This window comes from Eumetopias jubatus, unplaced genomic scaffold (genome assembly GCF_037043125.1).
Source record: "Eumetopias jubatus isolate StellerSeaLion01/CBP00866 unplaced genomic scaffold, mEumJub1_p1.0 scaffold_7, whole genome shotgun sequence".
Taxonomy (NCBI): Eukaryota; Metazoa; Chordata; class Mammalia; order Carnivora; family Otariidae; genus Eumetopias; species Eumetopias jubatus.
This window is the reverse complement of record NW_028274813.1, coordinates 111123389-111148607: the sequence shown is the minus strand read 5'-3', so window position 1 is coordinate 111148607 and position 25219 is coordinate 111123389. Positions and strand designations below refer to the sequence as shown.

The 25219-nt window shown below is 50.3% G+C and overlaps 1 protein-coding gene across 1 annotated transcript; it reads right to left on the bottom strand.

The window, feature by feature from the left end:
* Nucleotides 1–2770: 2770 nt before the first annotated feature.
* On the bottom strand, nucleotides 2771–7763 carry NR2E3 (nuclear receptor subfamily 2 group E member 3). The gene is made up of 8 exons (XM_028099937.1): nucleotides 7670–7763; nucleotides 7094–7220; nucleotides 6814–6917; nucleotides 6478–6726; nucleotides 6216–6391; nucleotides 5080–5326; nucleotides 4720–4825; nucleotides 2771–2903 (listed from the first exon to the last, which is right to left on the bottom strand). The coding sequence occupies exons 1-8, from the start codon at nucleotides 7761–7763 to the stop codon at nucleotides 2771–2773; spliced, it is 1236 nt and encodes a 411-aa protein (XP_027955738.1).
* Between the last annotated feature and the right edge of the window lie 17456 nt (nucleotides 7764–25219).

The window sequence follows — 25219 nt, the reverse complement described above, 5'->3', positions numbered from 1 at the left end:
AAAACTGTCTCACAAATCTGAAAACTGCAGTTGAAAAGAAAGGCCCAGATAGGTCCACAGAGATAGTCTCTGTGTGCTTCATAACCAAAGATATTTCTGGCGTTGAGGGCAAAAAAGCTTTCACAGTATCCCCTCTCCTAGCAACGGCCCTAAATGCAATGAAAGCTGTTTCCCATTCGAATTTCATTGGGGCCAATTTACAGCAAAATGTTGAATAAATCCTAAGCTCAACTGAGCTCTGTATTGTATTAGGAAAACAAGAGCCACTCAGTGTATTTCAGGTGAGAGGGACAAAATACAGGAATTAGGGGTTTAATAATACACACTGGAAGAACTGAAGAAACAAAGGTCACAGAATCTCCCACAGAAAAGGTCGAGAAAGCCAACACAGATCTCAGCCAAAAGATCCAAAGTTAAGAGCTTGCCTGGAAGCTACTGCAATTCGAAAGGCAGCCTGAAATCACCTTCCCACACAGGCTGCAACTGCCTCCAGAGGAATGACTTCATCGTTTACCTTCCAAGGCTCATGTGAGTGCCTGCCTGCCTTCTATTAGCTAGCCATAGGGGGAAGAGGATCCTGGGAAATGTAGTTCCTGGCATCTCTGCAGTGAGGACCTACCTTAGAAGGGGGTAGTATTGATGCCAGGATGACAGTGGCTAATCCAGTTTATATATAATCTCCTCTATTTCTCCAAGACTTCCTCCTGGAGATCCCAAACAATCTCTCCCAGTGTAGAATTGCTGTGCTCACACATCCCAGACACCAGCCCATGAACTCAACAGGCCACCTCTGCACAGCTATGTTCTGAGATGCGTGACTGTAGAGTAGATGTCCAGGGCCTATCTGGTCCTATTTCAGCCTTCTTTCTTGCTACAGTGCCTTTGCGCAGGCTTTCTATATGCAGGCCTTTAAACCTTATGGATGAAACTTTTGATAGGGAACTGGATAGTATAATGCGCAGGCTTTCTATATGCAGGCCTTTAAACCTTATGGATGAAACTTTTGATAGGGAACTGGATAGTATAGTGGCATTAGATGGCTTGAATAACAGGCAAGTCTGGTGTTTTTAGAAGATCAAGAATATGGGGCATCTGGGTGGCACAGTCAGTTGGGGATCCGACTCTTGATTTTGGCTCCAGTCATGGTCTCAGGGTTGTGGGATTGAGCCCTGCATCAGACTCTGCACTGGGTGTGGAGCCTGCTTAGGACTCTCTCTCTCCCTCTTCCTCTACCCCTCATCCCCGCTCTCTCTATATCCATATATAAAGAAGATCAAGAATAGTTTTAAGTGCTCAAGTGGAAAGGGCTCAAGCTGGGCAATACTTGCCATACTCTTTCCTTTTTGGGCACCAGCCTAGCTATTGTCATTTCCAGAGCAGAGTGTCCTGAACCACCTCCTTCCATCAAGGCAGGATATCTCTGTGAGCTGGGAGAATTCATACACAGGCCAAAGAGCAAGAAACCCCTAGGATTTCACAGATTTCTCACATGACCTCCTCTTGACTTCAGGCATTTATTCTTGGAGGACAGGAAATGCAACAGAATCGTTCAGTCATTCCAGGGGTGGGGAGCTCTGGGCGGTGAGGGCAGTGCCAGAGTTAAGTGGAGTTAAGTAGAGTTGCACCAGGGTTTAAGTTCTCTCCAAGCCTCAGTTTTTTCATTTATCACTGGGGATGACTGGTCCCTGTCCCAGAGCTAATCTGAGGATTGAATATCAATGCCCATTCAGCACTCAGTTCACTGCCTGGTGTATCATCAAGTGGCGCATACAAGTTCACTTTTTGCATTACTATCATTTCCTAGGTCTTTTGGGTCTGTCTTTGCAGAGGAGGAGGTTTTTCTGAGCATCTCTCCATAAGGAATTAAGAAGTGAAAGAGACTCCCCTTCTAGAAAAATTGCCTGTAGCTGCCTGGCATCAAGTCAGATGTGCTCACCTTTGTTTATGGAGGGGTGAGGAAGGGCAGGAAGAGAAACACCGACAGCGCCTGTGGGGTGATGGGACCCCATCTGGAGAGAGGCTGGGTTTTGACTCTGGTGGGAGACTTTGAAGCTGGGCTTGAATGTGTTGCCCCTGGACTCTTGCCGTGGTATGGAAACCAGATGGAACACAAGAGCTTGTGCTCATTACTTCAGTGTTCTCCAATGGAGAGCCTTTAACACATTTGTTTTCTTGGTTTTATTTTTTTTTTCCACTTTTTTATTGAGATTTAACATAATACAGTAAAGTGCACAAATCTTAAGTGTGCGGCTCAATTAATTTTTATGAATGAGAGAATTTGTGAAACCACCACCTAGGTCAACATCAAGAGTATTTCTAGTCACCAGAGGGCTCCTCTGGGCCCCTTTCCAACCACCCCACCTCCCTACCCCAGGGGTAAACACTATTCCAGCTTCCGCCACCACCGGTTAGTCTTGCCTGCTCATGAACTTTGTATAAGCAGAAGCTGTGCCTGGCAAAGTTCTTTCGTTCTGCTTTTATGTCTGCGAAATTCATCCATGTTGTCACATGTGTTGGTAGCTGATTCTTCTTGATTGCTGTTTTCCATTAAATGAATATACCATAATTTGTTAATTCATCCTACTGCCGATGTACAGTCAGGGGCTATTATGAATAAAGCTGCTGTGATTATTTTCATAATATCTTCTGGTGGATATTTCTGCTTGGGACGCATACCTACTGGTGGGATTACTGCGTCACAGGGCAGGCAAGTGAGTGCCTTCCGTAGGCTGTTTCCTAAAGTAGTTGGACCCATTTACTTCCTCCTCCCTCAGTTTTTGAACATATCACAAAGGAGCTTCTCCATTGGAGTATTCCCTATGGTCTTGCGGAAAAAGAGGAGCTCAACTCGTTCGGAAGTGATAAACCTCAAAGATGGGAGAAGCAGGAGCAACTTCCCAAACCTGAACAGGAGAGAGGACACCATTAGTTTTATTACCAGCTTCTGAGCATGAGTCATGGGGGCACCGGGATAAAAATAGTGAATAAATATTGTTTATTATGTGCAAAGATTGTAAAATGAGAAGTTATTTATATTAATGCTACATAGAATGTGTTAATCATATATATGATTATTATGATAATTATGATTAATTCTATGTATATTTGAATAAGAATATAAATGCCCCTCTGTAAGTCCAGTAGGATGATAGAGTAGCCATTAGTGAAAGTGTTCTGGAGTGGAAGCATAATTTTTGTGGGCAAAAGAGATATTCATCCTAAGAAAAGCAACTGCAGTTTTAAATAAGAACCATTAAAAAAAAAATTTTTTTTTAAAGGGCTCGGTCAGTTAAGCATCTGACTCTTGATCTCAGCTCAGGTCTTAATCTCAAGGTCGTGAGTTCAAGCCCCGCCTTGCACTCCACGCTGGGTGTGCAACCTACTGAATGAATGAATGAATGAATGAACAAATCAATCAATCCATCAATCAATCAAACAAACCATCTGCCAAGGCAAGGATCCCCAGTGCAGAGAAGGTAGATGGTGAAGCCCCAAAAGACAGATGGGAGGATCAACAGAGGTCACTGCCCAACATCAAGGAGGCCACTTCAAAGTGCGGCAGCTCCACGCTCAACTCCCACCGTGGAGGTCTGTGGGAGGCCTTCTGCCATCTCCCAGTTATCTGCAGGACTTATTTGTTTCAACCCAAGGGCTTTCTTTCTCTTGCAAGTGCCAAGTGGGTGGGACAGAGAAGTTGTGCGTCTTAGGCTTGTTCCTTCCTCTCTCGTTTTTCTGAGCTAGGGAGTTTCAGGAAGAAGTAACTAGAAAGTCAAATAGAGAAATTGTTTTTTAAAGTGCAGGTATTCGTCCCCTAGTGGATCTGAAATTAAACTTAGTGGGTCACCACCAGCCACGCTCTCAGCCTCTCAGGAGCTACTGCCCCCAAACCCAGCCACAGCCGGGTTCTCATCCACGCATGTGGCTTAGCCAGGGGCATCCCTATGGGATGTTCCCCGGAGCTCCAACAAACCTGGTCATGGTCCCTCAAAACTACCTCTTCCTCTGCCTTTCCTTTTTATTTCTTGACTCCCGCTTCTCCCAAACAGCACCTCTTCTCTTGCTCCTTACATCCATCCACGTGCCAAGTCAGATGCATTCTGACTTCTGGAGGCCTCTGCAACTGTCCTCTCCCTACAGCCACTCCCAGAGAGCAGGACTCCAGGGACTCCCCTGGAGGATGGCAATGCGTGCTTCCCTCCCCGGTCATGTACTCTGGACTCACTCTAGCTCTGTGTACAACGCCCTCCCGCTCAAAAGCCTGCAGTGGCTCCCCTCTGCCTACCAAATCCCATATGGCCTTTGGCCGGCATTTGAAGTCCTGGACCGGCTGGCCCCAGAACGCTATTCTAGCTTAATCGCCTACCTTCCTCTGGCAGCAATCTGTTACGCCTTCCAAACCAGGCTCCTGCCCTAGCTGTCTATGTGGATGCATAGCGAGAGATAGAGGTACCCGAACCCTCACTATCTGATGGGGGTGGTTCTCATCTGTAGTGGGGCCACTGTGCTGGGCATCCTGGGAAGGCAACAACTTTGTCTTCTGCTCATTTCTGTCCCCACCCCTGGGACCTGGCACACAGGAGATGCTGGATTTGTGCTGGTTGAATCAGACCTTTGGGCCATCTAATGAGTGACACCAAGGATGGTGTCAAAGAGGTGGGGGGAGGGGGAGGGTAAAGAGGTGAAGGGACAGATGGGCAGGGAGGCAGGTGCTCAGGTCACCTCACAGGCTGGCTGGGGTGGTGCGCCTTGCTGTGCTGGCTCAGCATCACTTGGGACTGGTCCTGCAAGGCCTCCACGTGCTCAGGATCCTTCAGGCCCCGAGTTTCTGGAGAGAAGCATCGGCAGTGAGCTCTTCTCCCAGACCACCCTGCCCGTCCCCGGCCACAGTCAGCCAGGGCCCTCAGGCGGAGTGAGTCCAGCCCTGCACCTCGCTCCTCCTGCTCCCCAGGGAAGAAGCCTGCACACCCCGGGTCTATGTGGGGTGGTGGAGGCAGAGGGAGAGGCAGAAGGAAATCACTGGAATTCCCATTCTTTAACCCCAACCACACTTCCGTAAGGCTTGGGCGAAGACTCAGCCACCTGGTTTGAAGAGGACCAGGGCCTTCATGCAGGCAAACTCTGTGGGGTCCACCGCCAACGCTCGGAACCGTGAGATTGTTTCCTGCAGGATGCGGCTCTCGGTGCTGGCCAGAGCCAACCGGCCCTGGGAGCTGCCGGCAGCGGGAGCCTCGGGTGCGGCCAGCAGTGGGCAGGTGTCCAGAGGCAGAGACCACTGTATGGCCCCGAGGAGGAAGAGTTCACTCCATGCCTCCTCCAGCAGGATCACCTGTGCTCAAAGAAGGAGCGAGCATGATGGTGGAGATCCAACATCTCTGGCTCAGCCTGAGCCTCTGCCACCTTCTCCAGGGCCCTAGGAAAGGAAGGACTGGCCCTGGACGCCCAGACCATCTCCTGACCTCTGCCTGACATTGAGCCAGGGGCCCAGGGCTCTGGGATTTGGTATGATCTGGCTCAGCTGCCTAGGCTCCAAGATGCTCTATGCATTCCCTCCAGAGCCTCAACTAGAACATTTAGGAAAGCCTAGAGCCATGGAAGTTGGGCAGCCTCAGGGACAGTCCCCACAAGCGTCCCAAGTTGAGTGTGCTCAGCAGACTCGGCCTGACCTCTGAGCTGCTCCATCCAAACCACTGGCCAAGGGCTCAGACCCTCAGTGTGCCTCTCTTCCTGGGTTTATCGTGACAGGTCTGCTTGCCCTTAAGAAGCTCAGAGGGAAGTCCTACAGGTAAAGAGGTTAGGTGGAAACTCGAACCCTGAAGTCAGAGGCATCTGTGCTCCTAGAGAGCCCAGAGTCTCCCACTTGCACTACTCAGGGTGTGCAGACAGCCTTGTCACATACAGAGGGACTGTAGGACCTGAAGTTTTGTCCAGGAGGAGAGAAGACCCAGGGGACCACAGGCACTGCCTTCCAATCCCTGAGTGGCCCTAGCCACCATCACCCCCGAGGTGCACAGCCCACTATCACCTATGCCCAGAGATGTGAGCGCCCCCAGTGCTCACATCCCTGAGACATGGATCCCTGACCAACACTGACTCAGAGACACGTGCATCCCAACCGTCACCATCGCTGAGCTTCGGGCACCCCCAGGCATCACCTGCCCAGGGGCTGTATGCGCTCCCAACGCAGCTGACTCAAGTGCATCTCCCGACACACACACCTGATCGCGGAAGGGCAGGTTGGAGAACACGGGCAGGTTCTTGGCCCACTTGACAGCCATGAAGAGAAGGCGAGCTGATGTCTCATGGATGCTGTCCAGGCCACAGGGTGATGAGGAGGAGTATGGGGATGAGGGAAACTCCGGATCATCGCTGGTGACATCAATATTCTCGTCGGCTGTTGGAGGAGGAAGTGGTGACATCAGCCCCCAGTCTGGGGCCGGGGCAGGGGCTGCTCAGGGCCCCAGCCGGCCTCCCACTTACCATCCTCTGGCTCCAGCTTAGCACATGTTTCGGCTGTTATAAGGCTGGCCATGAAGTGGTGGTGCCCCGGCGGCGTGAGGGCCCCAGGCCCCAGGGCTCTGGCTGCAGAAACAGGCGTGGGGCCCCGTGGGCTGGGCCCCGCCGGGGCCAGGGGGGCCCCCAGGGCCTCCAGCCGGGGCTCCGGGTCTGACTCCACGCTGGCCAGCCGGAGCTGGGCCGTGCTCCGCGGCTGGCGCTCATTCTGCACAGCTGCGGAGGCAGGAAGGGTCAGGACACCCCCCGGGCCTGGGCCCCCATCTCTAACGTCACTCGTCTCTGGGATGGGCCCCGACTCACCGTCCTGGTTCATGCCCTCCTGCAGGCACTTCTTCAGCCGGCAGGCCTGGCACTGGTTCCTGTGGGCCTTGTCCACCGGGCACATCCCCGCCCCCACCTGGCACCTGCGGGCCGAGGGCGCCCAGGGTGTCAGTGCCCCACCACCCAGGCCCTCGACCGTGGGTTTGGGACATGCTTGGCCCAGCCCCTCCGCCCCTGAGAACGTCCTCCCCCGACACACCCCGCCCAGGGTCCCTCAGGGGCGGGAGAGGCAGGGCCGTCCCAGGCGGGCCCCCCTCACCGGTAGATGAGCCTCCGCCGCACGCTCCTCTTGAAGAAGCCGCTGCAGCCGTTGCAGGCGTAGATGCCATAGTGCTTCCCGCTGCTGCTGTCCCCGCACACGCGACACTGCAGCGAGGGGCCCGCGCCTGAGGGGGACAGGGGCCCGGCTGGGTCTCACCCCTCCCTCCCACCGGCTCAGCGAGCCCTCCCCGCCATCCCCGGCCCCGCCCACAGTTAAAGCGCCAGTCCCTCTGGTCCGGACACCCCACCCCGCGCCCCTCCCCGGGCTAGCTCCGGCCTCCACCAGCCCGCCCCCCATTCCCTCTCTGCCGGTGGCTTCAGGCTCTGCCCTCCCACAGAAGCCTCCGGGACCCCACCCCTGAGGGGCTCCGCGGCCACACCCCAAGGCTGTTTCTCTCTCCTTCGGGGTCCCATCCTGGCTCTGCCCACCCCCATGTTCCGAGGGTTCTGGGTTTGCCCGCCTGTTCCCTGACTCTTGCCCACAGCCCTTGGAGCTCCTTTCATGGTCCCTGCGACCCTCTGGTCCGCACTGCACTCCCCGAGGGCCCAGACCCCACCTCCAGGAAAGCCCTACCTGTGGGCTCCTCTCCTAGGCCCCACCTGCCCGGGGACTCCTTCCTGGGGGCAGCCACAGTCGCTGGCCCAGCTGTAGCCATGTTGGAGCTCATGCTCGGGCAGTGGGCCCGGTGCTAGTGGGTCCCAGGGCAGCCTGCACCTGCCTTGCTGAGGGAGGCGCCCTGAGTGGGCCCAGCCTTGGCCTCCCTCTTTTGACCGCTGTCCCTCTCTTGGTGCCCCTGTCTCCTGTTTCTACTTCTCCCCCTCCCTGGCCCTGGTGGTCTCCCTCACTCCCTCCCAAGTCTCTCCTCTTTGTCCTCCTGCCTCCTGTCTGTCTGTCTGTCTGTCTGAACTCAGAGCTGCCCCGACTTCCCCACCCCGACTTCCCCTCACCGCCGTGGCTCTGGCTCTAGGAGACTTCTCGCAGGGCAGTGCTGGACGCAGCTTATGATCCTCTTAATCTTTACTGTCTCCACAGGGGATCAACCAGCCACAGCGGCAGCGTCACCAAGGTGCCCCCGGAGCCCCCCCACACCCCCCGAGCTGCCCAGTGTCTCTGGTCTCTTCTGCCCTGTGCTCTCAGCGGGCTGGCCATCCAATGCCCAATCTTGAAGGGAGGTGTGGACTCCAGGTCCCCCAGGACTTTGAATCTCTTTGAGCTGCTGGGCATGTGTCTGGGAGCACAAGTTATGTCTGGGAGGTGTTGTGTGCATCCCCTGTGTGCGTGTGAGTCTCCACGTATATAGTGTTCACTGGGGCTCCAGCTTTCCACCCTCATGGTTCCCACCTGAACCCTTGATAAGGAACCACTTAGGGCCCAGGACCCTCAAATCCTGGAAGGGGGCTCCCCACACATCCAGCACAGAGGTGGTGCCCATCACACAGGGGAATGGGTCCAGTGTAGGGTTTGAGGCTGGCCGGGAGGCAGGAAGGCCTGGGGCCCAAGGTGGACAGCCTCCTTCAGGTCTGTGAGGAGCGGAAGAGGAGCTGTAGGCTCCTGGGGAGCAGGGCCTGCAGGATGGGAGGGCGTGAGGACCCAGCCCCTGAGCCTGGCTCCAGGCTCTCAGGTGGCCTCCCCTCCTTTCCCCGACTCGGCCTCACCGTCCCTGGCAGGCCGGCCTCTCCGCTGTCCCCAGACGCCGTCCTCCCAGCTCAAGCCCAGTGTGGTTGTGAGGTGAGGAGGCCAAAGGAGGAGTCTGGGCCTCCGCTGGACCAAGCCCCGGCTCCAGAGGGAGTGTGGAGAGAGCCCAGACAGAGCCAAATTTAAATCCCTGCTCCCGCTCAGGCCAGTCACACGGCCCAGCCCTGAGCCAGTGATTTAGCCTTTCTGAGCTTCAGTTTCCGTGTCTGTGAAAAGGGGTATCAAAAATTTCAGTGCCCAGTACGCAGAGCATAATACGTGGTGGGGGCTGTTATTATGATGATTTCTCTGAGGAGGTCACAGAGCAAGCCTCAGGAAACTGCCTTTCCTTTCCCTGCTCCTCTGCCCCCACCCCCACTCTCACCCCCTGCCCAGGACAGAGCCGGGTTGGTCTAGAGGCCACCACCCATCCTCAGCAGACCTGCTCACCTCTGGGGGTCGGGGGGCAGCGCCTGGCTCAGGCTTAGAGCCCAAGGGGGAGGGGGACAGTGAGAAGTTTCTGGAAGGATCATGGAGTGAAGGGGACAGAGGAGGAGGGGCGAGGCCTTTATGTAAGTGGGGTTAACCCTCATTGTGACAGGGAAGCACTACTGGGGATTTGGGAAGTCAGCTCGAGGGGCTTTGTGGGGTAATCCGCTTTCTGGGGCCTCAGAAGATCGAGGCCACCAGGCGGAGGCCCCATACCTGACCTCCCCTGCCTCTGCGCTCACCTGCACCCCTCCAGACAGGCAGCCCTCAGGGCCCTCTACTGGACATTTTCTAGCTCCATCTAACCTCCACAGCTCAGGGCATCTCCCTTGAACTTGATGCACGTGGTCCCTCCTTCCCAAAGCTTGTCTCTCCTACTTCTGGAGCATGTCTTTGCCATCTTCTTCCCCACTCTGAATGGTCATCACCTCAGGGTGCGCCAGAGCGGGCCCCATAGGATCTTTTCAGCTCTCCTTGGGGGATCTTGCACACACGCCTGGCTTCCGTGAGCCCTTGACCCCTGCCTGGGTCTGGGCCGGAGCTTCCACCCACAGACCCACCCAGAGTTCAGGTGTGGAGACCGACTCCACATGCCTCAACCAGCCCGTCCCCAGCTTGTCCATGGAGATGGTCACTGAAGCCCCCGGAATGAGGGGCCGCCCCGAGCATACGTGTGCGTGCAGGGAGGAAAGCGCCCAGGGCTGAGCTGAGGGCCTCGGACCCTGGAGGTCTGGGCCAAGGAAGAGCCGCTGGGGAAATCAGGACAGCGTGGGTCCTGGGAGCAAGGGAGGGAGAGGATTCGAGGATGGAGACATCGTCCAGGTCAAGTGTCCTCCCACGTCTTTGCATCACCAACAGTAAGAAGGAAAAAGCAAGTGCAAATACTCCCAACATCATACCCAAACCTCACAGCAAACCTCAACCCCCAGGTGAGGAAACAGAGTCTCAGAGAGGTTAAGCAAATCGCTTCAGGCCACAAAGCTGCGGAGAAGGAGAGGAGCCTGGGGGTGGAGTCAGGAGTTTCAGCCTCCTGCTTTCCCCCATGGCGCTCTTCAAGGAAGACTGAGCACCTCTTTGGCTTTAGCAGCAGAAGGTAACTGGTACCCACGGCGAGTGAGCGCGTTGTTCCCGAGGAGAAGGGGAGCATGCCGCCCTGGGGGGCAGGAAGAAACTCCAGGGCCGGGTCTTGTCCCCAGGATTGGACCTCAGTCCAGGTCACCTCTCTCTCCTCAGCCGATGGAAGGTTCCAGGGACTGGGTTCAGAGTTTCAGGTCAGCTGGGCGTGTGGATGACAAGGCACTTAGAGCACAGTAGCTCATTTTTAACTTGTCTTTTTTTTCCCTGATATTCTGTAGTGGCTATGTGGTACTTAGAATGGCAAAAAATAAATCCATCAGAATAAAAGACACTAACCGTGTTTGACGTGCCCGTTCTTACGCTGTTTGGACTTTATTACGTTGACCTCTCACGGGGGTCAGCCCGGCTCCTCTCTCACCCTGACCCTCTGTTCTTGGGCAAGTCAGGCCCAGCCAGAGCCTGGATGGTGCTGGATGACAGCCCAGCGGGGCTGCGGGCAGGGGCTCTCTCCCGATCTGTGACCACCAGCTGCTGGGGCAGACGCCAAAGGATTACGCAGCCCAAAGCCTTGAATCTGCTGACGAAGCTGCCAGAGGTCACCTTGTCACTAATACAGTTATTCCCCCAGGGGACAGGTCAGCAACTTCCCTGACTCCCTGGAGGCCTGGGGCAGGCAGGGCAGACGGGGAGGGGATGGATGAAAAAGCCTGCAGAACTAGACCTCCCTCCGGCAGGTAAAGCCCCCTGCCCCCGATGGTCTGGGGCCTGTCATATACTGGGTCACTGGGTCCCAGGCCTGAGAGTTGACCTGGGTATTGTCAGAGGCAGGAGGAATGGTTCTGGGATGAGGTCAGGCTGGCTGGGCTGAACACCACGGTTCCAGGAGCCTTGGGCTTCCGGTTTGGGACAAGCGTCAGTCGTGGCATTTGGTCCTGGGAACATATTTTCTGGGGCTTCTTAAAAATGCTCTTTATTGGGCGCCTGGGTGGCACAGTCGGTTGAGCATCTGCCTTCGGCTCGGGTCATGATCCCAGGGTCCTGGGATCAAGCCTCGCATCGGGCTCCCCACTCAGCGGGGAGCCTGCTTCTCCCTCTGCCTCTGCAGGCCAGTCTGCCTACTTGTGCTCTATGTCTCTGTCAAAAAAAAAAAAAAATAATAAGCTCTTTATTCCCCACCCCTGGATCTTTGTGATCTTGGAGAAGGAGACCAGGATACCAAGCCCACTTCCAGGAACCTATCCCATGGAAAATTTCACCAAGATTTAATTATAGGGCTGGTCCCTGCAGCAATTTTAGTAAAACACCCACCTGTAGACAGCAGGCTACCCCCAGTATGCTCCATCCCGACAGTGGCATGCTGGAGAGCCATGGCACGTGGTCGCATTTCTATATTCATTTACATGGAAATATGCCCACAGTGTTTCCACTCGAAAGCTGGCTACAAAGCAGCATGCCTGATTTCATGTGTCTCAAGGGAATTGCTGGCCAAAGATCACGGGACTCCTTTCTTCCTGGTAGGACCTAAAGGCATCAATAGTTTCTTTCTCTAGAGCAGTGTGTGGAAGGTTCAGGACTCCCAGAGGCAGATAACAGCAGGAAAGTTTCTCAACAAAGCCTCTTTCTTTTCTTTTCAAGATAACATTTAGAAATAATCAGATATTCTCCTGCAGTTTCCCCAGCCCTTGGCTTCTGAAGTCCTTCCCCCAGAATCGTTTTTAAGGTCTGAGCAGAACTTGAGAGGCTCCTTCTTCCATCCTAGGGGAGCAGACAAAAGGCAGTCTGTCCAGAACCCCTGCATCTGATCTGCAGCCCCACGCTGGGGGTGACCCCCTTCCTCCTTTGTCCCGGATGACTGGCAGTGAAGGGTATCTGTTTAACTTCTTCCCCTCTGTGCTCCCAGAGGTGGGCTTCTCCCAGGTCTAGCAGAGCTATTATTAAGATAGCACAAGCAGAAATTCTCACCCCAAACAGGAAGGTCGCTGTTGTGTTTGGATGTTTAATAATCAACATGTATTACAAGTATAAGCAGGATAAAATAAAGCTCTTTTCATTTAAAAAAAAAAGAATGGCTAATTTGAAATAAATGTTACTACTACGACTATTAACAATAATAGGAAATATTTATGAAGAAATTGTTAAACATTTCTATGTGTGAGAATGAGAAGTTTCTCCTGCCTTCGATTTCGCTCCCTCATTACCTGAGGGGAGGGCTAGAATCTCAACAGAACAGGGCGTCAGGCCTGAGCCCTGCCTCATCCGAGCTCTTGCGGCCCACTGCAGCCTGGTCTTGGAGGCGCCCCTTCTCTGTCTACACCAGCTCTAGACCCTTCCACGCTGTGCTGGGGCCGCGCTGGAGGCTGGGGGAGGGCCCAGGCAGGGGGCCCCCGGTTGTGGGGAGCTCTCTGAAAACCAGTACAGAAGTATTTTAAAGTTTAACAACGGGTATAATCATACCAGAGTATTCTAGCAGACTGACCCTCCTGGTTCTAATATTTATCATCTCCTAGAAATGAAACAACCTCAGGCAGGGTTTTTCAACTTGGGCCCTATTGACATTTTGGGCCAGAAAATTCTTTGTTGTGGGGGCTGCCGTGTGCTTTGTAGGATGTTTAGCGGCCTCCCTGACCTCTCCCCACTAGATGCCAGAGGCAGCCTCTTCTCCCCAGTTGTGACAACCAAAAATGTCTCCAGACATTGCCAAAAATGTCCCCCTGAGGGGCAAAACTGTTCTTGGTTGAGAACCACTGGTCTAAGCCATGTTATTTCCTGCTCTCTTGGAGACAGTTCACCAAGTCTGTTTTTACAGATGCAGAAAGCACTGCCTAAGACAAATGTCCACGAGGAGCCCCAGGCCATCAGGCATGTAACATTATCTTTGGTATGCAGACACAGGAACTATCTGGAAGGATGCTCAAAGGGTTGACAGAGGTTTCTCTGAAGGAGAATTTTACTATTTTCTTTTCTTCTTTATATTTTTCTATGTTGTTTGAGTGTTTAATAATGGACATGTATTATAACTGTAATCAAAATAAGGCTTTTTTTGTGTTTTAAAAGAGATTGGCTGGGGCAACTGGGTGGCTCCGTCTTTAAGCGTCTGCCTTCGGCTCGGGTCATGGTCCCGGGGTCCTGGGATTGAGCCCCACATCGGGCTCCCTGCCCCGTGGGAAGCCTGCTTCTCCCTCTCCCGCTCCCCCTGCTTGTGTTCCCTCTCTCGCTGTGTCTCTCTCTGTCAAATAAATAAACAAAATCTTTAAAAAAAACAAATATAAGAGATTGGTTAATTTGAAATAAATATGACCTATGATAATAATAATAACAATGGGAAATATTTATTAAGAAATCGTTATGTAGCAGCCACAGTTCTGAGTGTTGGTCGGTGAGAACTTTTTTTTTTAGATTTTATTTATTTATTTGACAGAGAGAGAGAGAGCACAAGTAGGCAGAGAGGAAGGCAGAGGGAGAGGGAGAAGCAGGCTCTACACTGAGCAGGGAGCCGGATGCAGGACTTGATCCCAGGACCCTGGGATCATGACCTGAGCTGAAGGCAGCCGCTTAATGGACTGAGCCACCCCGGCGCCCTGGTGAGAACTTATTTAATCCTCATGACACCATCAGACAGACATCATCACTATGTCCTCCCTTTACAACCAAGAACGACAGAGAGGTTTAGCGACTTGCCCAATGTCATAGAGGTAGTAGGTGACAGAGTTGGGATTCAAACCCAGGCAGAGAAGGTGGTTATGTTAGGAGAATGTATCTGCCCAAAGGTAAGGGAATAAAAAGTGGGAATATCATATTTACAAAAACCACCTTCATACATTTCGGAAAGAAAATCCCCTCTAGACACAGTCTGTCTCCAGGTGAAGTTGAAAGAAAACAGCAGATATTCTGGGCTATGGAAAGCCACTTTGAACTGACATTTCTGTTCTCAGCTTTTCTACAAGACGCAGATTCTTAGATTCAAATTGCAAAAAAAATTTATAGAGATAAGTGAAAGGATTATTCGCCAGAAAATGTCTTTGTTTTCTGTGTTTGCTTTTAATGGGCTTGCTCTGCACCAGGTATGACTGGGGATGACTTGTAGTGTGCATGTGTGAAGGTTAGGTGTGAGTATGTGTGTGGTGAGACCCTGGGCCTCCTGTGACAAAGGTAGGCTGAGATTCGCTCTATCGGCACAAAGATGCCGTCTCTGTCTGAGTCTCTTGTGGTTTAATCTCGAGATCCCAGACAACGTCGTGACAACTGCACAGGCTTCTAGAATTTGTCCAAAAAGAACTATTTAGATGAGCAGTGTTCAGATGTGAATTTGGCCCATTTGCCTTCCTGACTTTTGATATTGATGTAAGCTGTATTTTCTGACCTTACTTTTTAGCTATATTTATTAATTTGGTGAAAATGCTAAACTGAGGTCACAGATAACCAGTGCCTCCTCATAGATGAGGGATGTATTCTTTAGAATGACATTTTAGAAAATGCATACACTCCAAGCAATTCTCCCTATGATGTAACGGTATGGGAGGGGGTCCATCCTGTCAGCGGGGCTGCGGAGGTCTCTTGGATCCCCGATTGCAGCACACTCCCTCGAGTACGGGGACTTTGCATGTGCTGTTCTGGCTCCCCAGTTACCTCCCAAGGAGCCTGAAAGACCTGCTCTTTAGAATTTCTTACACAGACACCAAACTGTGATATGTCAAGATGTTGCTTTCATTCAGCATGCATTGGGAATAGCTAAGTATATATTTTAATGTAATAAATTATGGCACATTTCCAAGACGGCTGTTCTTCTGCCATTGGAAGGAGTTATATGGAAAATGTCATGATGAAGGAGCAAAAGACGCTATACTTGCAGACACACTAGCACTTGTACACAAAAGCAAAGTAGTTTGGCTAAGTCAGGGGCACTCTGGTTGATATCAAATTTAACCTATTTACATTTATTATTATCTTTAGTGTAACATACCACTGAATAGAAATTGGCATTATTTTACTGATCTTTTATGTTGTCATACTGTTTCTTCGGCATCTTTATTTATTTATCTGACAGTCTGTTTCCAGGAGGTAATTTCTAATTAGTTAAGGCTGTGATCTATCATTTTATTCCCAGACCCGATTTTAAGGTGAGATTCTTGACTAAGGACATTGAAATTTAAAAGAACTTTCCCGGGGGCGCCGGGGTGGCTCAGTCGGTTAAGCATCTGCCTTCGGATCAGGTCATAAACCCAGGGTCCTGGGATCTAGTCCCGAGTTGGGCTCCCTGTTCAGCGGGGAGGCTGCTTCTCCCTCTCCCTCCGCCTGCTGCCTTCCCTGCTTGTGCTCTCTCCCTCTCAAATAAATAAATAAAATCTTTTTTTAAAAAAGTTAAAAAAATGTAATAAAATAACTTTTTCAGAAATCTGAACTTATTTCAAAAATAGAATGTTAAAAAACAAATACGTTAAAGACTTGTTTTACATTTAGCTTGCTATGACAATGGTATTGTGCTTATGCTTAATGAAAAAGAATCCTGGTCTGTTAGAGACATATCCTAAAGTATTTACTGGTGAAGTAATTCAACGTCTTGGATTCGCTTTTTAAAAATGACAGCACAAAAATTTTGTTTAATAAATGAGTGACCAGAAGGAGGAGGTATATGAAGGCAGAACGACTAAAGCTGGCGTTGGCCGATGTGGGAGATGGGTCCATGGTATTTCATTGAACTATTATCTCTATAATTTTGTTTGTGATTGAAGTTTTATATAATAAAATGTTAATTTAAAAACATATATACATATTTTCAACATGAAAAATGAAACAAAAAATTGTGGTCATTGACTTTGGACATACCCTCTAGCCTAAATCTTCTTTTTCTCCCTTTGCTTCTACCACCTACACCCTAAATCTGTCTTCACTAACCATTTTGATCTTGCTATGGAGTTTTTGAGGAGCTAAGTTGAAGAGGGTGAGGCGTTAGTGGAAAATTCCAGGTGCTGGCTTTGGATGGGGTTGGCTAGCGCACTCATCAGTGCCCCCTCCTGGAAGAAGAAAAAGGCAGCGGTGCCCTTGAGCTTTCTAAGAGTGCCTGGCTTAAAAAAAAAAAAAAATTATGGTGCTATTTTGGTGACTTATTTATTTATTTATTTATTTATTAAAATCCTCCCCAGCATCATTAAGGTATGATTGACCTATAACATCGTATAAGTTTAAGGTGTACAATGTGCCGATTTGATACACACATGTATTATGAAATGTTACCCCAGTAGGGTTAGCAAAGGCTTCACCGCCTCACATAACGAGCACCACTTTTCTGTGATGAGAACATTTGAGATCTTTTCTCTTAGCAACTTTCCAGTATACAGTATGGTACTGTTCACTCTAGTCACCATGCTGTGCCCTCGATCCCCACGACTTATTCATCCTATAACTGGAAGTTTGTACCCTTTGGCCAACATCTCCGCTTTCCCTCTCCCTCTAGCTCGCTCTTTCTCTCACTTCCAGATGCGGCCCCAATGCCTCTTCTCAGACCAGGCTCTCTAACGTTGCTCCCCACACCCCAGAGTCACGATCAGAAACTCCTATTCATCTACTTGTTTTGTTGTTAGTGTCTATCTTGTCCAACTAGAACATAAGCTTTATGAGACCAGAGATCTCGTCTCTCGTGTTTAAGGGCTTGACACATGGAACCAGCCTGATCTGCTGGACGGCTGACTGAAAGCGTAACTGAGAGCTTCCCCTACTTCCCGGCAGTTCGGGGCTCCTTTCTCTGACCCTCTGCTCTTGCCTCTGCTAGAATACTCCCACTGCATCAGACCCCTCTGCTCCTGGGCCAGAGCCTGGCATGGAGGATGCTCCCCCACGCCTTCCTGCCGCTGTCACCCCCAAGGCCAATGTTGCCATTGACACTGTCACTGGAGGTTTAAAACATTTACTGGAAATCAACTTAGAGATTCTCTTGGGAAGAGACATGTAAAAATGAAGAGCTGCTAATAATCATGATAAGAAGAGAATGTGTTTTAATAAAAGGGCCTTGTCTGGCCAGAACAGGAAACTGGTCAGATAAACTACCTCCGAATGGAAGGACATCTTCCCAGGGATCCTTCCCCGGCCTTTCCCCCGATGTTTCCTCATCGATTCACCAGGGAAGCAGCCCCTGGTGTGGGACCCTGGTTTTCAAGGTGTGCTGAGCCAAGGGGCTGGCATTTTAACCAGAACACCTTCGCATTTGGGTTTTATAATTGGTAGAATTTAGTTTGAAGAAGGGTTTCCTCTGCCTAAAAAGTGGTCAGAGGACTGCAGGAGCCTGGGGTAAGATACTCCACGTATTAGCTGTGTGACCTCAGACAAGCCTCTTAACCTCTCTGGGCTGCTACAATAAAGAAATAGTGGCGCTAATAAACCTTACCTGTTTGAAGACAGGAAATGGAATTAGAGGACTTCTCAAGTTGTCTCCGGGATCTAAGATCCTCGATGGTGCTGGTAGCACTAGTCAGAGTATTAGAGGTAGCCCGATGTACTTGCAATAACTGGCAAGGCCACAAGATGTAGGTGTTACTCCATGAGAAAAGCTTTGCCTGCTCCGTGGACGGTTTCACTCTCCAAGTTCTAGCATGAGAGATTGGGGAATTTCTTCTTTGCAATTACAGAAAAGAAAAAGAAAAATCTTCAGTACTCTCAACATCAGGCAGAGGATTTAAAATCTTTTAGTGACGAATCCCGGCAAAGTTACCCAGTGTGTAATGCACAGCTGTGTTTTTCTACCAGAGCATCAAAGAAGAGTTTATGTGATGGAGCAATTAGTGGGATTTTGGTTTCTCTGTATTTTAGAGGCGATTGCCTCAAGGGCCGGATTACCAGGGGTGGGGTGGGGTGGGCATTGAGCGGGAAGGACATTTTCTGTATTAGGACTTGGTCAGGAACCTCTGGCGTGTCATACTGTATTGGTAGGAGAGAAAAGGGATGAAAGCAACGGGATCAGGCACAAACACAGCTCCGTCCAAGAGATCTTGTCCTACTCAGCAGACGCTAGGGGCGGAGGCCGGATGATACAGAGGAGACTAGGATGTTGACTGCTTGCTGCCATGGAGACAGGGAAGCTGGAGAGGGGTCCGGAGCAGGTTGTGCAGAAGGGGATGACTGAGATCACCAGGGGGGGGGGGGGCGGGGAGTCTGAGTGATGAGGAAGAGCGGGATGCCCTGAGCCTGGGAGCCAGAGAACTTTCTGGACATAGACCTGCCTACTGCTTCCCCCAGAGTTTGGTCATCACCAGAATAAATGAGCTGAACGTTCCCGAATCCGTGCTGGACCAACCTGTCGGGCGCCTGCCTGCTTGTGGAGGAGCCCTGGTGACCTTCATGAAGACACCTGGGCGGGTGATGACCAGCCTTTGGCCACTTTGACTGCTCTCCTGCGCTCTTGCCAGGGGGCCCAGGAGCGTGGGGCCCTGCCTGGGGGGTGACCAGTGAGGCAGCACCCGGAAAGCTATTTGGAATCATCCGATGCTTCGGGCTACTGGTTACTGCAGTATTGCTTGCGCTCAAGTAATGTCCAGACAGCTTTTAAAGGGAAATCATTGTTTCACTAACCTCCAAGGTCGATTAAATAACTTCATGTTTAATTATAATGTTACAAACATCGAACTAAGTAGAAGGATCAAACTCTGCTAAGGAAGTGAAAACTCTCCTGCAAGCAAACGGAATTAAGAGGAACAACATGGACAGACCAGAGAATGCTCTGTTGAAAGTCAGCTGCCCCTCAGAGCCTAGAAATAGGAATCGAGCGTAGGGTGCAGGTTTTTCTGGGTTCGGCGAGGGAGGGCCAGCAACTCTCCACTTTACTGCAGCTCTTTTGTCTTAAACAGCAAGTCTGTGATATAATCTGGCGTTTGCTTTGCGGGCATCCACTTTTTAATACTAAATCTGATTCCATATTAACTCCACTCATGACAATTAAAGCAATACCACCTGCTCTCAGTGATGTGGGGAACAGAGGCAAAAGAAAAATTAAATTTCCTTACTACCTACAGCCCACTGACAAGTCCTTGAAACAGGCAGAGGGACCTTCCTCTAGGAACTCAGCTGCCTCAATGTTGACACTTTGCTAAGGGCAAAAGGCCATCTTAGCCCGACCCCCAGGATCCTGTAAGTCTACTTTAACATATAAAAATTCCTTTGGAAACTTCCTTTATCTCTACCCCCAAGATACGTGTTGGCAGTCATCCTCCAAGCATATGACCCACCGATACACATCTGAAGGCTCTCATGACTCAGGTTTTACTAGACGGTAATAAATGACTTTTTCCCAACAAAGCTAGCTGCTCAAGGACCTGGAAACCTTGCTTCCAAAATTCCTTAGAGACTTACGCTGTCTCTAACCCCCTCCCAACCTGAAAGTATATAATGGGCCACTCCTCATGAGCCCAGTGCGGCTCTTTCTGCCCACGGCTCCTATCCCCGAGCTTTAATAAAACCACCTTTTTGCACCCAAGACGTCTCAAGAATTCTTTCTTGGCCATCAGCTCTGAACCCCAACATCTTTCCTACATCACCAGTGCCAGTCCCAGTGGTGGTTCTGGGCTGTAAGGAAGTCAACCAGATAATGGAGTATATGTACATACCTATTTTTAAAGGATTATCATTAATGTATGAAAACACAAAATGAAAAATTACTATTTAAAACACTCCTGAGGGCACCTGGGTGGCTCAGTTGGTTAAGCGACTGCCTTCGGCTCAGGTCATGATCCTGGAGTCCCGGGATCGAGGCCCACATCGGGCTCCCTACTCGGCGGGGAGTCTGCTTCTCCCTCTGACCCTGCCCCCTCTCATGCTCTCTCTCTCTCTCTCATTCTCTCTCAAATAAATAAATCAAATCTTAAAAGAAAAAAGAAGAAAACACTCCTGAAAAAAAAAAAAAACCCACCATTTCATTAAGTTCTCTCCCCAGGATGAATTCCCAGTCACAGATTGATTGATTGATTGATTGATTGATTTGACAGAGAGAGAGATACAGTGAGAGAGGGAACACAAGCAGGGTGTGGGATTGAGCCCCACATCGGGCTCCCTGCTGCGCGGGGAGCCGGCTTCTCCCTCTGCCTCTGGCCCTGCTCCTGCTCGTTCTCTCGCTCAAATAAATAAATGAATAAATCTTAAAAAAATAAAATTGTACCTCCTGATGAGGGAGCAGAAGGCAAGCCGAGGGCAAAGCACAAGCTGACACCCCACAACACCCCGCTCCCAGGTGGGACTTGTGTGACATTCCTCAGGCACCCCTGACTGCCCTAAAGCTCAGGGAAGGGAAAAACAAATGGTTAACTAATAAAGATCACAGTCCTGCAAGACAGGAGTCTCCCTCAGGTTACCAAAGTCTTAGTGATTTACAAGGAAAAGCATTCTTATCGATAGCCTAACTTTCAGAAACCCATAACTCAATTTCCTGGAGCCCTAACATCACCCTCCTCTCGAAAAGTGATATGGGAAACAGAGGCAGAAGGGAATGTAAACAAAGTTAAATTTCTTTTTTTTCCTTAAAGATTTTTTTAAAGATTTTATTTATTTATTTGAGAGAGAGAGAATGAGAGACAGAGAGCACGAGAGGGAAGAGGGTCAGAGGGAGAAGCAGACTCCCCGCTGAGCAGGGAGCCCGATGCGGGACTCGATCCCGGGACTCCAGGATCATGACCTGAGCCGAAGGCAGTCGCTTAACCAACTGAGCCACCCAGGCACCCAATAAATTCCTTTAAAGATTTTATGTATTTATTTATTTATTTGAGAGAGAGAGCCCACTCACAGGAGTTGGGGGGAGGGGCAGAGGGAGAAGGAGAAGCAGATTCCCCGCTGAGCAGGGAGTCTGACCCCTGTGCTTGATCCCCGGACTCCAGGATCATGACCTGAGCCGAAGGCAGACACTTAATGGACTAAGCCAGCCAGACGCCCCCCAAACTTGAATTTCTTTATGACCTGCAGCCCATTGACAAGGACCTGAGATGGGTAGAGTATAACATTCCTCCAGGAAGCTCCCAGCTGTGTTAATGTTCATCCCTTACTAGAAGGAAAAACAACCCTAGCTTAATGATAGCAAGGCCTCCAGTATCCTGAGAGTCTTCTTTAGCATATTAAAGTCCTTTTGGACACCTCCATTTTTCTTAAGAGACCTGGCAGCTTTCTCTTCTTCTTGCATGCTCTTCCTTCTCCTCCATGTTTGAGAAGCCCACGCTATAAGGAGAGACCACACGAAGAAGCCATGTGGGGAGGGAGAGGCCCCGAGAATACATGGGTGAGAAGCAGTGAATCCAGCCAACAGACAACTGAGGCTCCAGATGCAGGACCCGAGGCAAGCCATCCCTGCCCTGTGAGCTGAGCCTTCAGAGCTAAGCGTGAAGAGCCATCTGGGATGATCCAGCCCCCGGGGACATCACGTGGGGAAGAAAGGAGCTGTTCTCGGTGTGCCCTGATTGAATTCCTGACCCATAGAATTGTAAGAAATAGGAAAAGAGTGGTTTTAAGCTGTTGAGTTTTGGGGGAGTCTGTTTTTCAGCAACTGATAAGACAAACAGGGTCATCACCTGAGACTCTAAACTGGCTGTGAGGGGGCCCTGAGTCGGAGCTCAGGGGAACCACAGGGCAAAGATGACAGCAAAAGGTAGACAGCAGGCCCATCCAGGACTCAGGGCGGGTGAGAGGAGAGACTGACAGGGTATCAAGTTCAGGCGGATTTGATCCTTTGCGCCTCGCTGCTCTCACCCCTCCCTCCCTGGCCAGCCTCCAGACGGGATTGACTCTGCCTTTCTCAGAACGCTTGTGAAAGCAGGGCAGAGAAGGACAGGGGGTTCCTTGACGTGTTTTCCCTGGAGGCAACGGTGCGTGTGTGTCTGTGGGTAAGTATCAGAGAAGTGGGCTGCCCATTGTCCTTGGGCTCTCCACCTCCAGCCCGAGAACCCTTGTGAAGCCACCATCATCAGCATCTGTAACGTGGACCACAAGCTCGAGGAATATGTTCTGGCCCAAGTTTAGTTTTAAAGGGAATTTTTGTCTTATGCATGGATTTCTGCAATTCTTGCGGAGGGGGTAGTACCATGCGGAGGAACAGACACAAGACCCGGGTTCGAATTCTTTGGCCACCAGGAATGTGTGATTGTGAGTAAATTTCCTAATCTGGTGAGACTTGGCTTTCCCAGCTGTAAAACAGAGAGAATAGTACCCAGCTGTCAAGGTGGCTCCACGTATTAAATAATGCTGCCCAGAGGAGGCTAAGTGTGAGTTCCCTAACTGCCTGGTTAGGAAGATCTGTACGGCAACACCCATGACAGCTATTAGAAAACAGCCAAATTTGATGTCCATTTATTTGCCACTCATGTCAGAAGACTGGCTCATCCACTCCATCTGGCTCCTTTGGGGGTCTCCCTATCTGCAAATGGACAGCAATTTGTAAAGTCCACAGGACTCATATGTCTCCAGTACCCAAAGTGGTGCTCAGCACACAGTGTGTGCTCAAGAAATACTTGTGGTTTATTTTTTAAAATACTATTTATTTATTTATTTGAGAGAGAGAGGAAGAGCATGAGCAGAGGGAAGGAGAAGCAGACTCCCACTGAGCAGGGAGCCCGAGGCAGGGCTCGATCCCAGGACCCCGAGATCATGACCTGAGCCGAAGGCAGACGCTCAACCGACTGAGCCACCCAGGCGCCCCAAGAAATACTTGTTGAATAAAGGGAGATGGATGGCCTGAACCCATTTGAAGGAGTAGCTCTTCGACAGGCCAAGGACGAACAGAGGCTGTGGTGTTTGACCTTCGATCGCTCCTGTCCAGAAGTCAGTGCTCACTAAGGGCAGACATCATTGGTGGCCTCATCCATGTTTGTCCCCTCCTGTGTCTCTGCTCACAGAATCCCAACTGTGCCCAGAGCAACTGTGAGTCCAGCACCCGGTGGTGGATCCTAATTGGTTCACACTAATCATGACAATCCTTTCTCTGTCTTCCCAGTTTCCTTTGTAGGTAGGAATGGCCATGGAGCCCATTTTGGCCAATGAGATCTAAGTGGAAGCCTGTTGGGTATGGGAGGGGTTTCTGGGAAAATGCTAGCTTTCTTAGTACACGGAGGCCAATGCACCTGCAACTGTCCTTCCTCCTTCTTCCCCTGAAGATGGATGTGATAGCTGGAGCAGGAGAAGCTGTCTTGTAACCATGAGGAAGAGGCCAAGAGGATGGCAAAGAAGCTGGCCCCGAAACTGCTGAGTCACTAACGAACGCCAGCCAGACTTCTTGTTGTAAAAGAAAAATAAATCCCCGAGTCGGGATAGTCAGGCTTTCTTTTGCATGCGGCCAACGGATGCCTGAATGATACACAGGTTGTCTGTTTTTTCTGTTTGAAAAAACTGAATCACGTATGACACATGAGTACAGGCTTAAAAGAGTTTCAGAGCCTCTACGTTTCCTTGATTGAAGGGGTAAACTGGTGGATTAAGTCCAAGAATCTGAATTTTAAAGACTTTTATAAAGAATCTCAGTGGTCATGTGCTCAACTTTTCAATAAAAAGAAGAAAACCTGCAACTTTCTTAGTGTTGAATGCCTCATTTTCAAAGCAGCAGTTTCACCCTGGTGCTTGCTAGAAATACAGACTCTCAGGTCCCACCCAGCATTCACTGACTCAGAATCTTAAATTTAACAAGATCCCAGGTAATTCAAACACACATTAAAGAGTGAGAAACACCCTTCTCGGTGGTCCTCGGTGGTTCTCGGTCCTGGCTAGAATTTCTTGGGAAGGCTTTAAAACCACCAGTGCCTGGTCCCCACCCCAAACGACTGGAATATCTGGGAGTGAGGTCCCCACATCATTTAAACAAACAAAAAGTCCCAGTTGATTTCATTACACACCGAGGCTTCAAGAAAACCCAAGACAGCCCCTGCCACTGGATAGCCATGCCTTTGGTCAGGTTACTTATTCTCTTTGAATCCCAATTTATTTATCCACAAAATGGTCACAAAATGAAGTGCTTGCCTCATAAGTGTTGCTGTGAAGATTAAGTTGAATTATGTAAAGGACCTGGATAATGCTTGGCACAAAGCAGGTGCTCAATAAATTGGGGTTTCCCAGCCTTAGTGATGATAACGATCACCTGGGGCACGGGCTCGCCATGCAGACCGCTGGGCTCGCCTCTGGGGGAGGCACACAGCTGCGGTGCGGAGGGCTGAATGAGCACTCCAGGTGATTCTTATCGTTAAACAAAAAAAATTTTTAAGGGGGTTCCACGTGGGCCTTGAACTCATGACCTTTAGATTAGACTTGAGCTGAAATCAAGAGTTGGACGCTTAACCGACTGAGCCACTGAGGTGCCCCAATCATTAGACAAATGTGAAAAATTGTTGCCGAAATCTGAGTTCTTCTCCTTATCCTCTTTTTCTTTATCTGCACCCCCTTTTTACTTTAGAAAATTTCAAACCTCGGAAAAGTATAGTGTAATGAACACCACATGCCGTTCACTAATACCAAAGGACATTTTACTTTATTTGCACGTATTCTCTCTCTCCACACGTGTGCACGCACAAATTTTACTGACCTACATGAAAGTGCATTGCAGACGTTGTGACCTTCATCCCTAAATACTGCAGCAGGCATGTACTCCTGCTTGACCAAACGCTACCATCACATCCAAGAAGTTTTACGTGGATTCAACTGCATCATCTTAAGTACAGTCCATATTTCAAATTTCCTATGCTGATTACTCTTTCTGTTGAAATGTCTTTTCCCATTGTTAAGCGTCTCTATTACAGGAAGCATGTCTGACTCCCTGTCCCTTCTCTTTGCGGATGTGCTGGAGGTGTCCAAGTTTCTTGTCTGTCCCTGGCTGACTCTGAGATATCTGGAGATGGTTGAAGACAGTTTCCTCTCCAGATCCCTCCCACCCCCATCCTG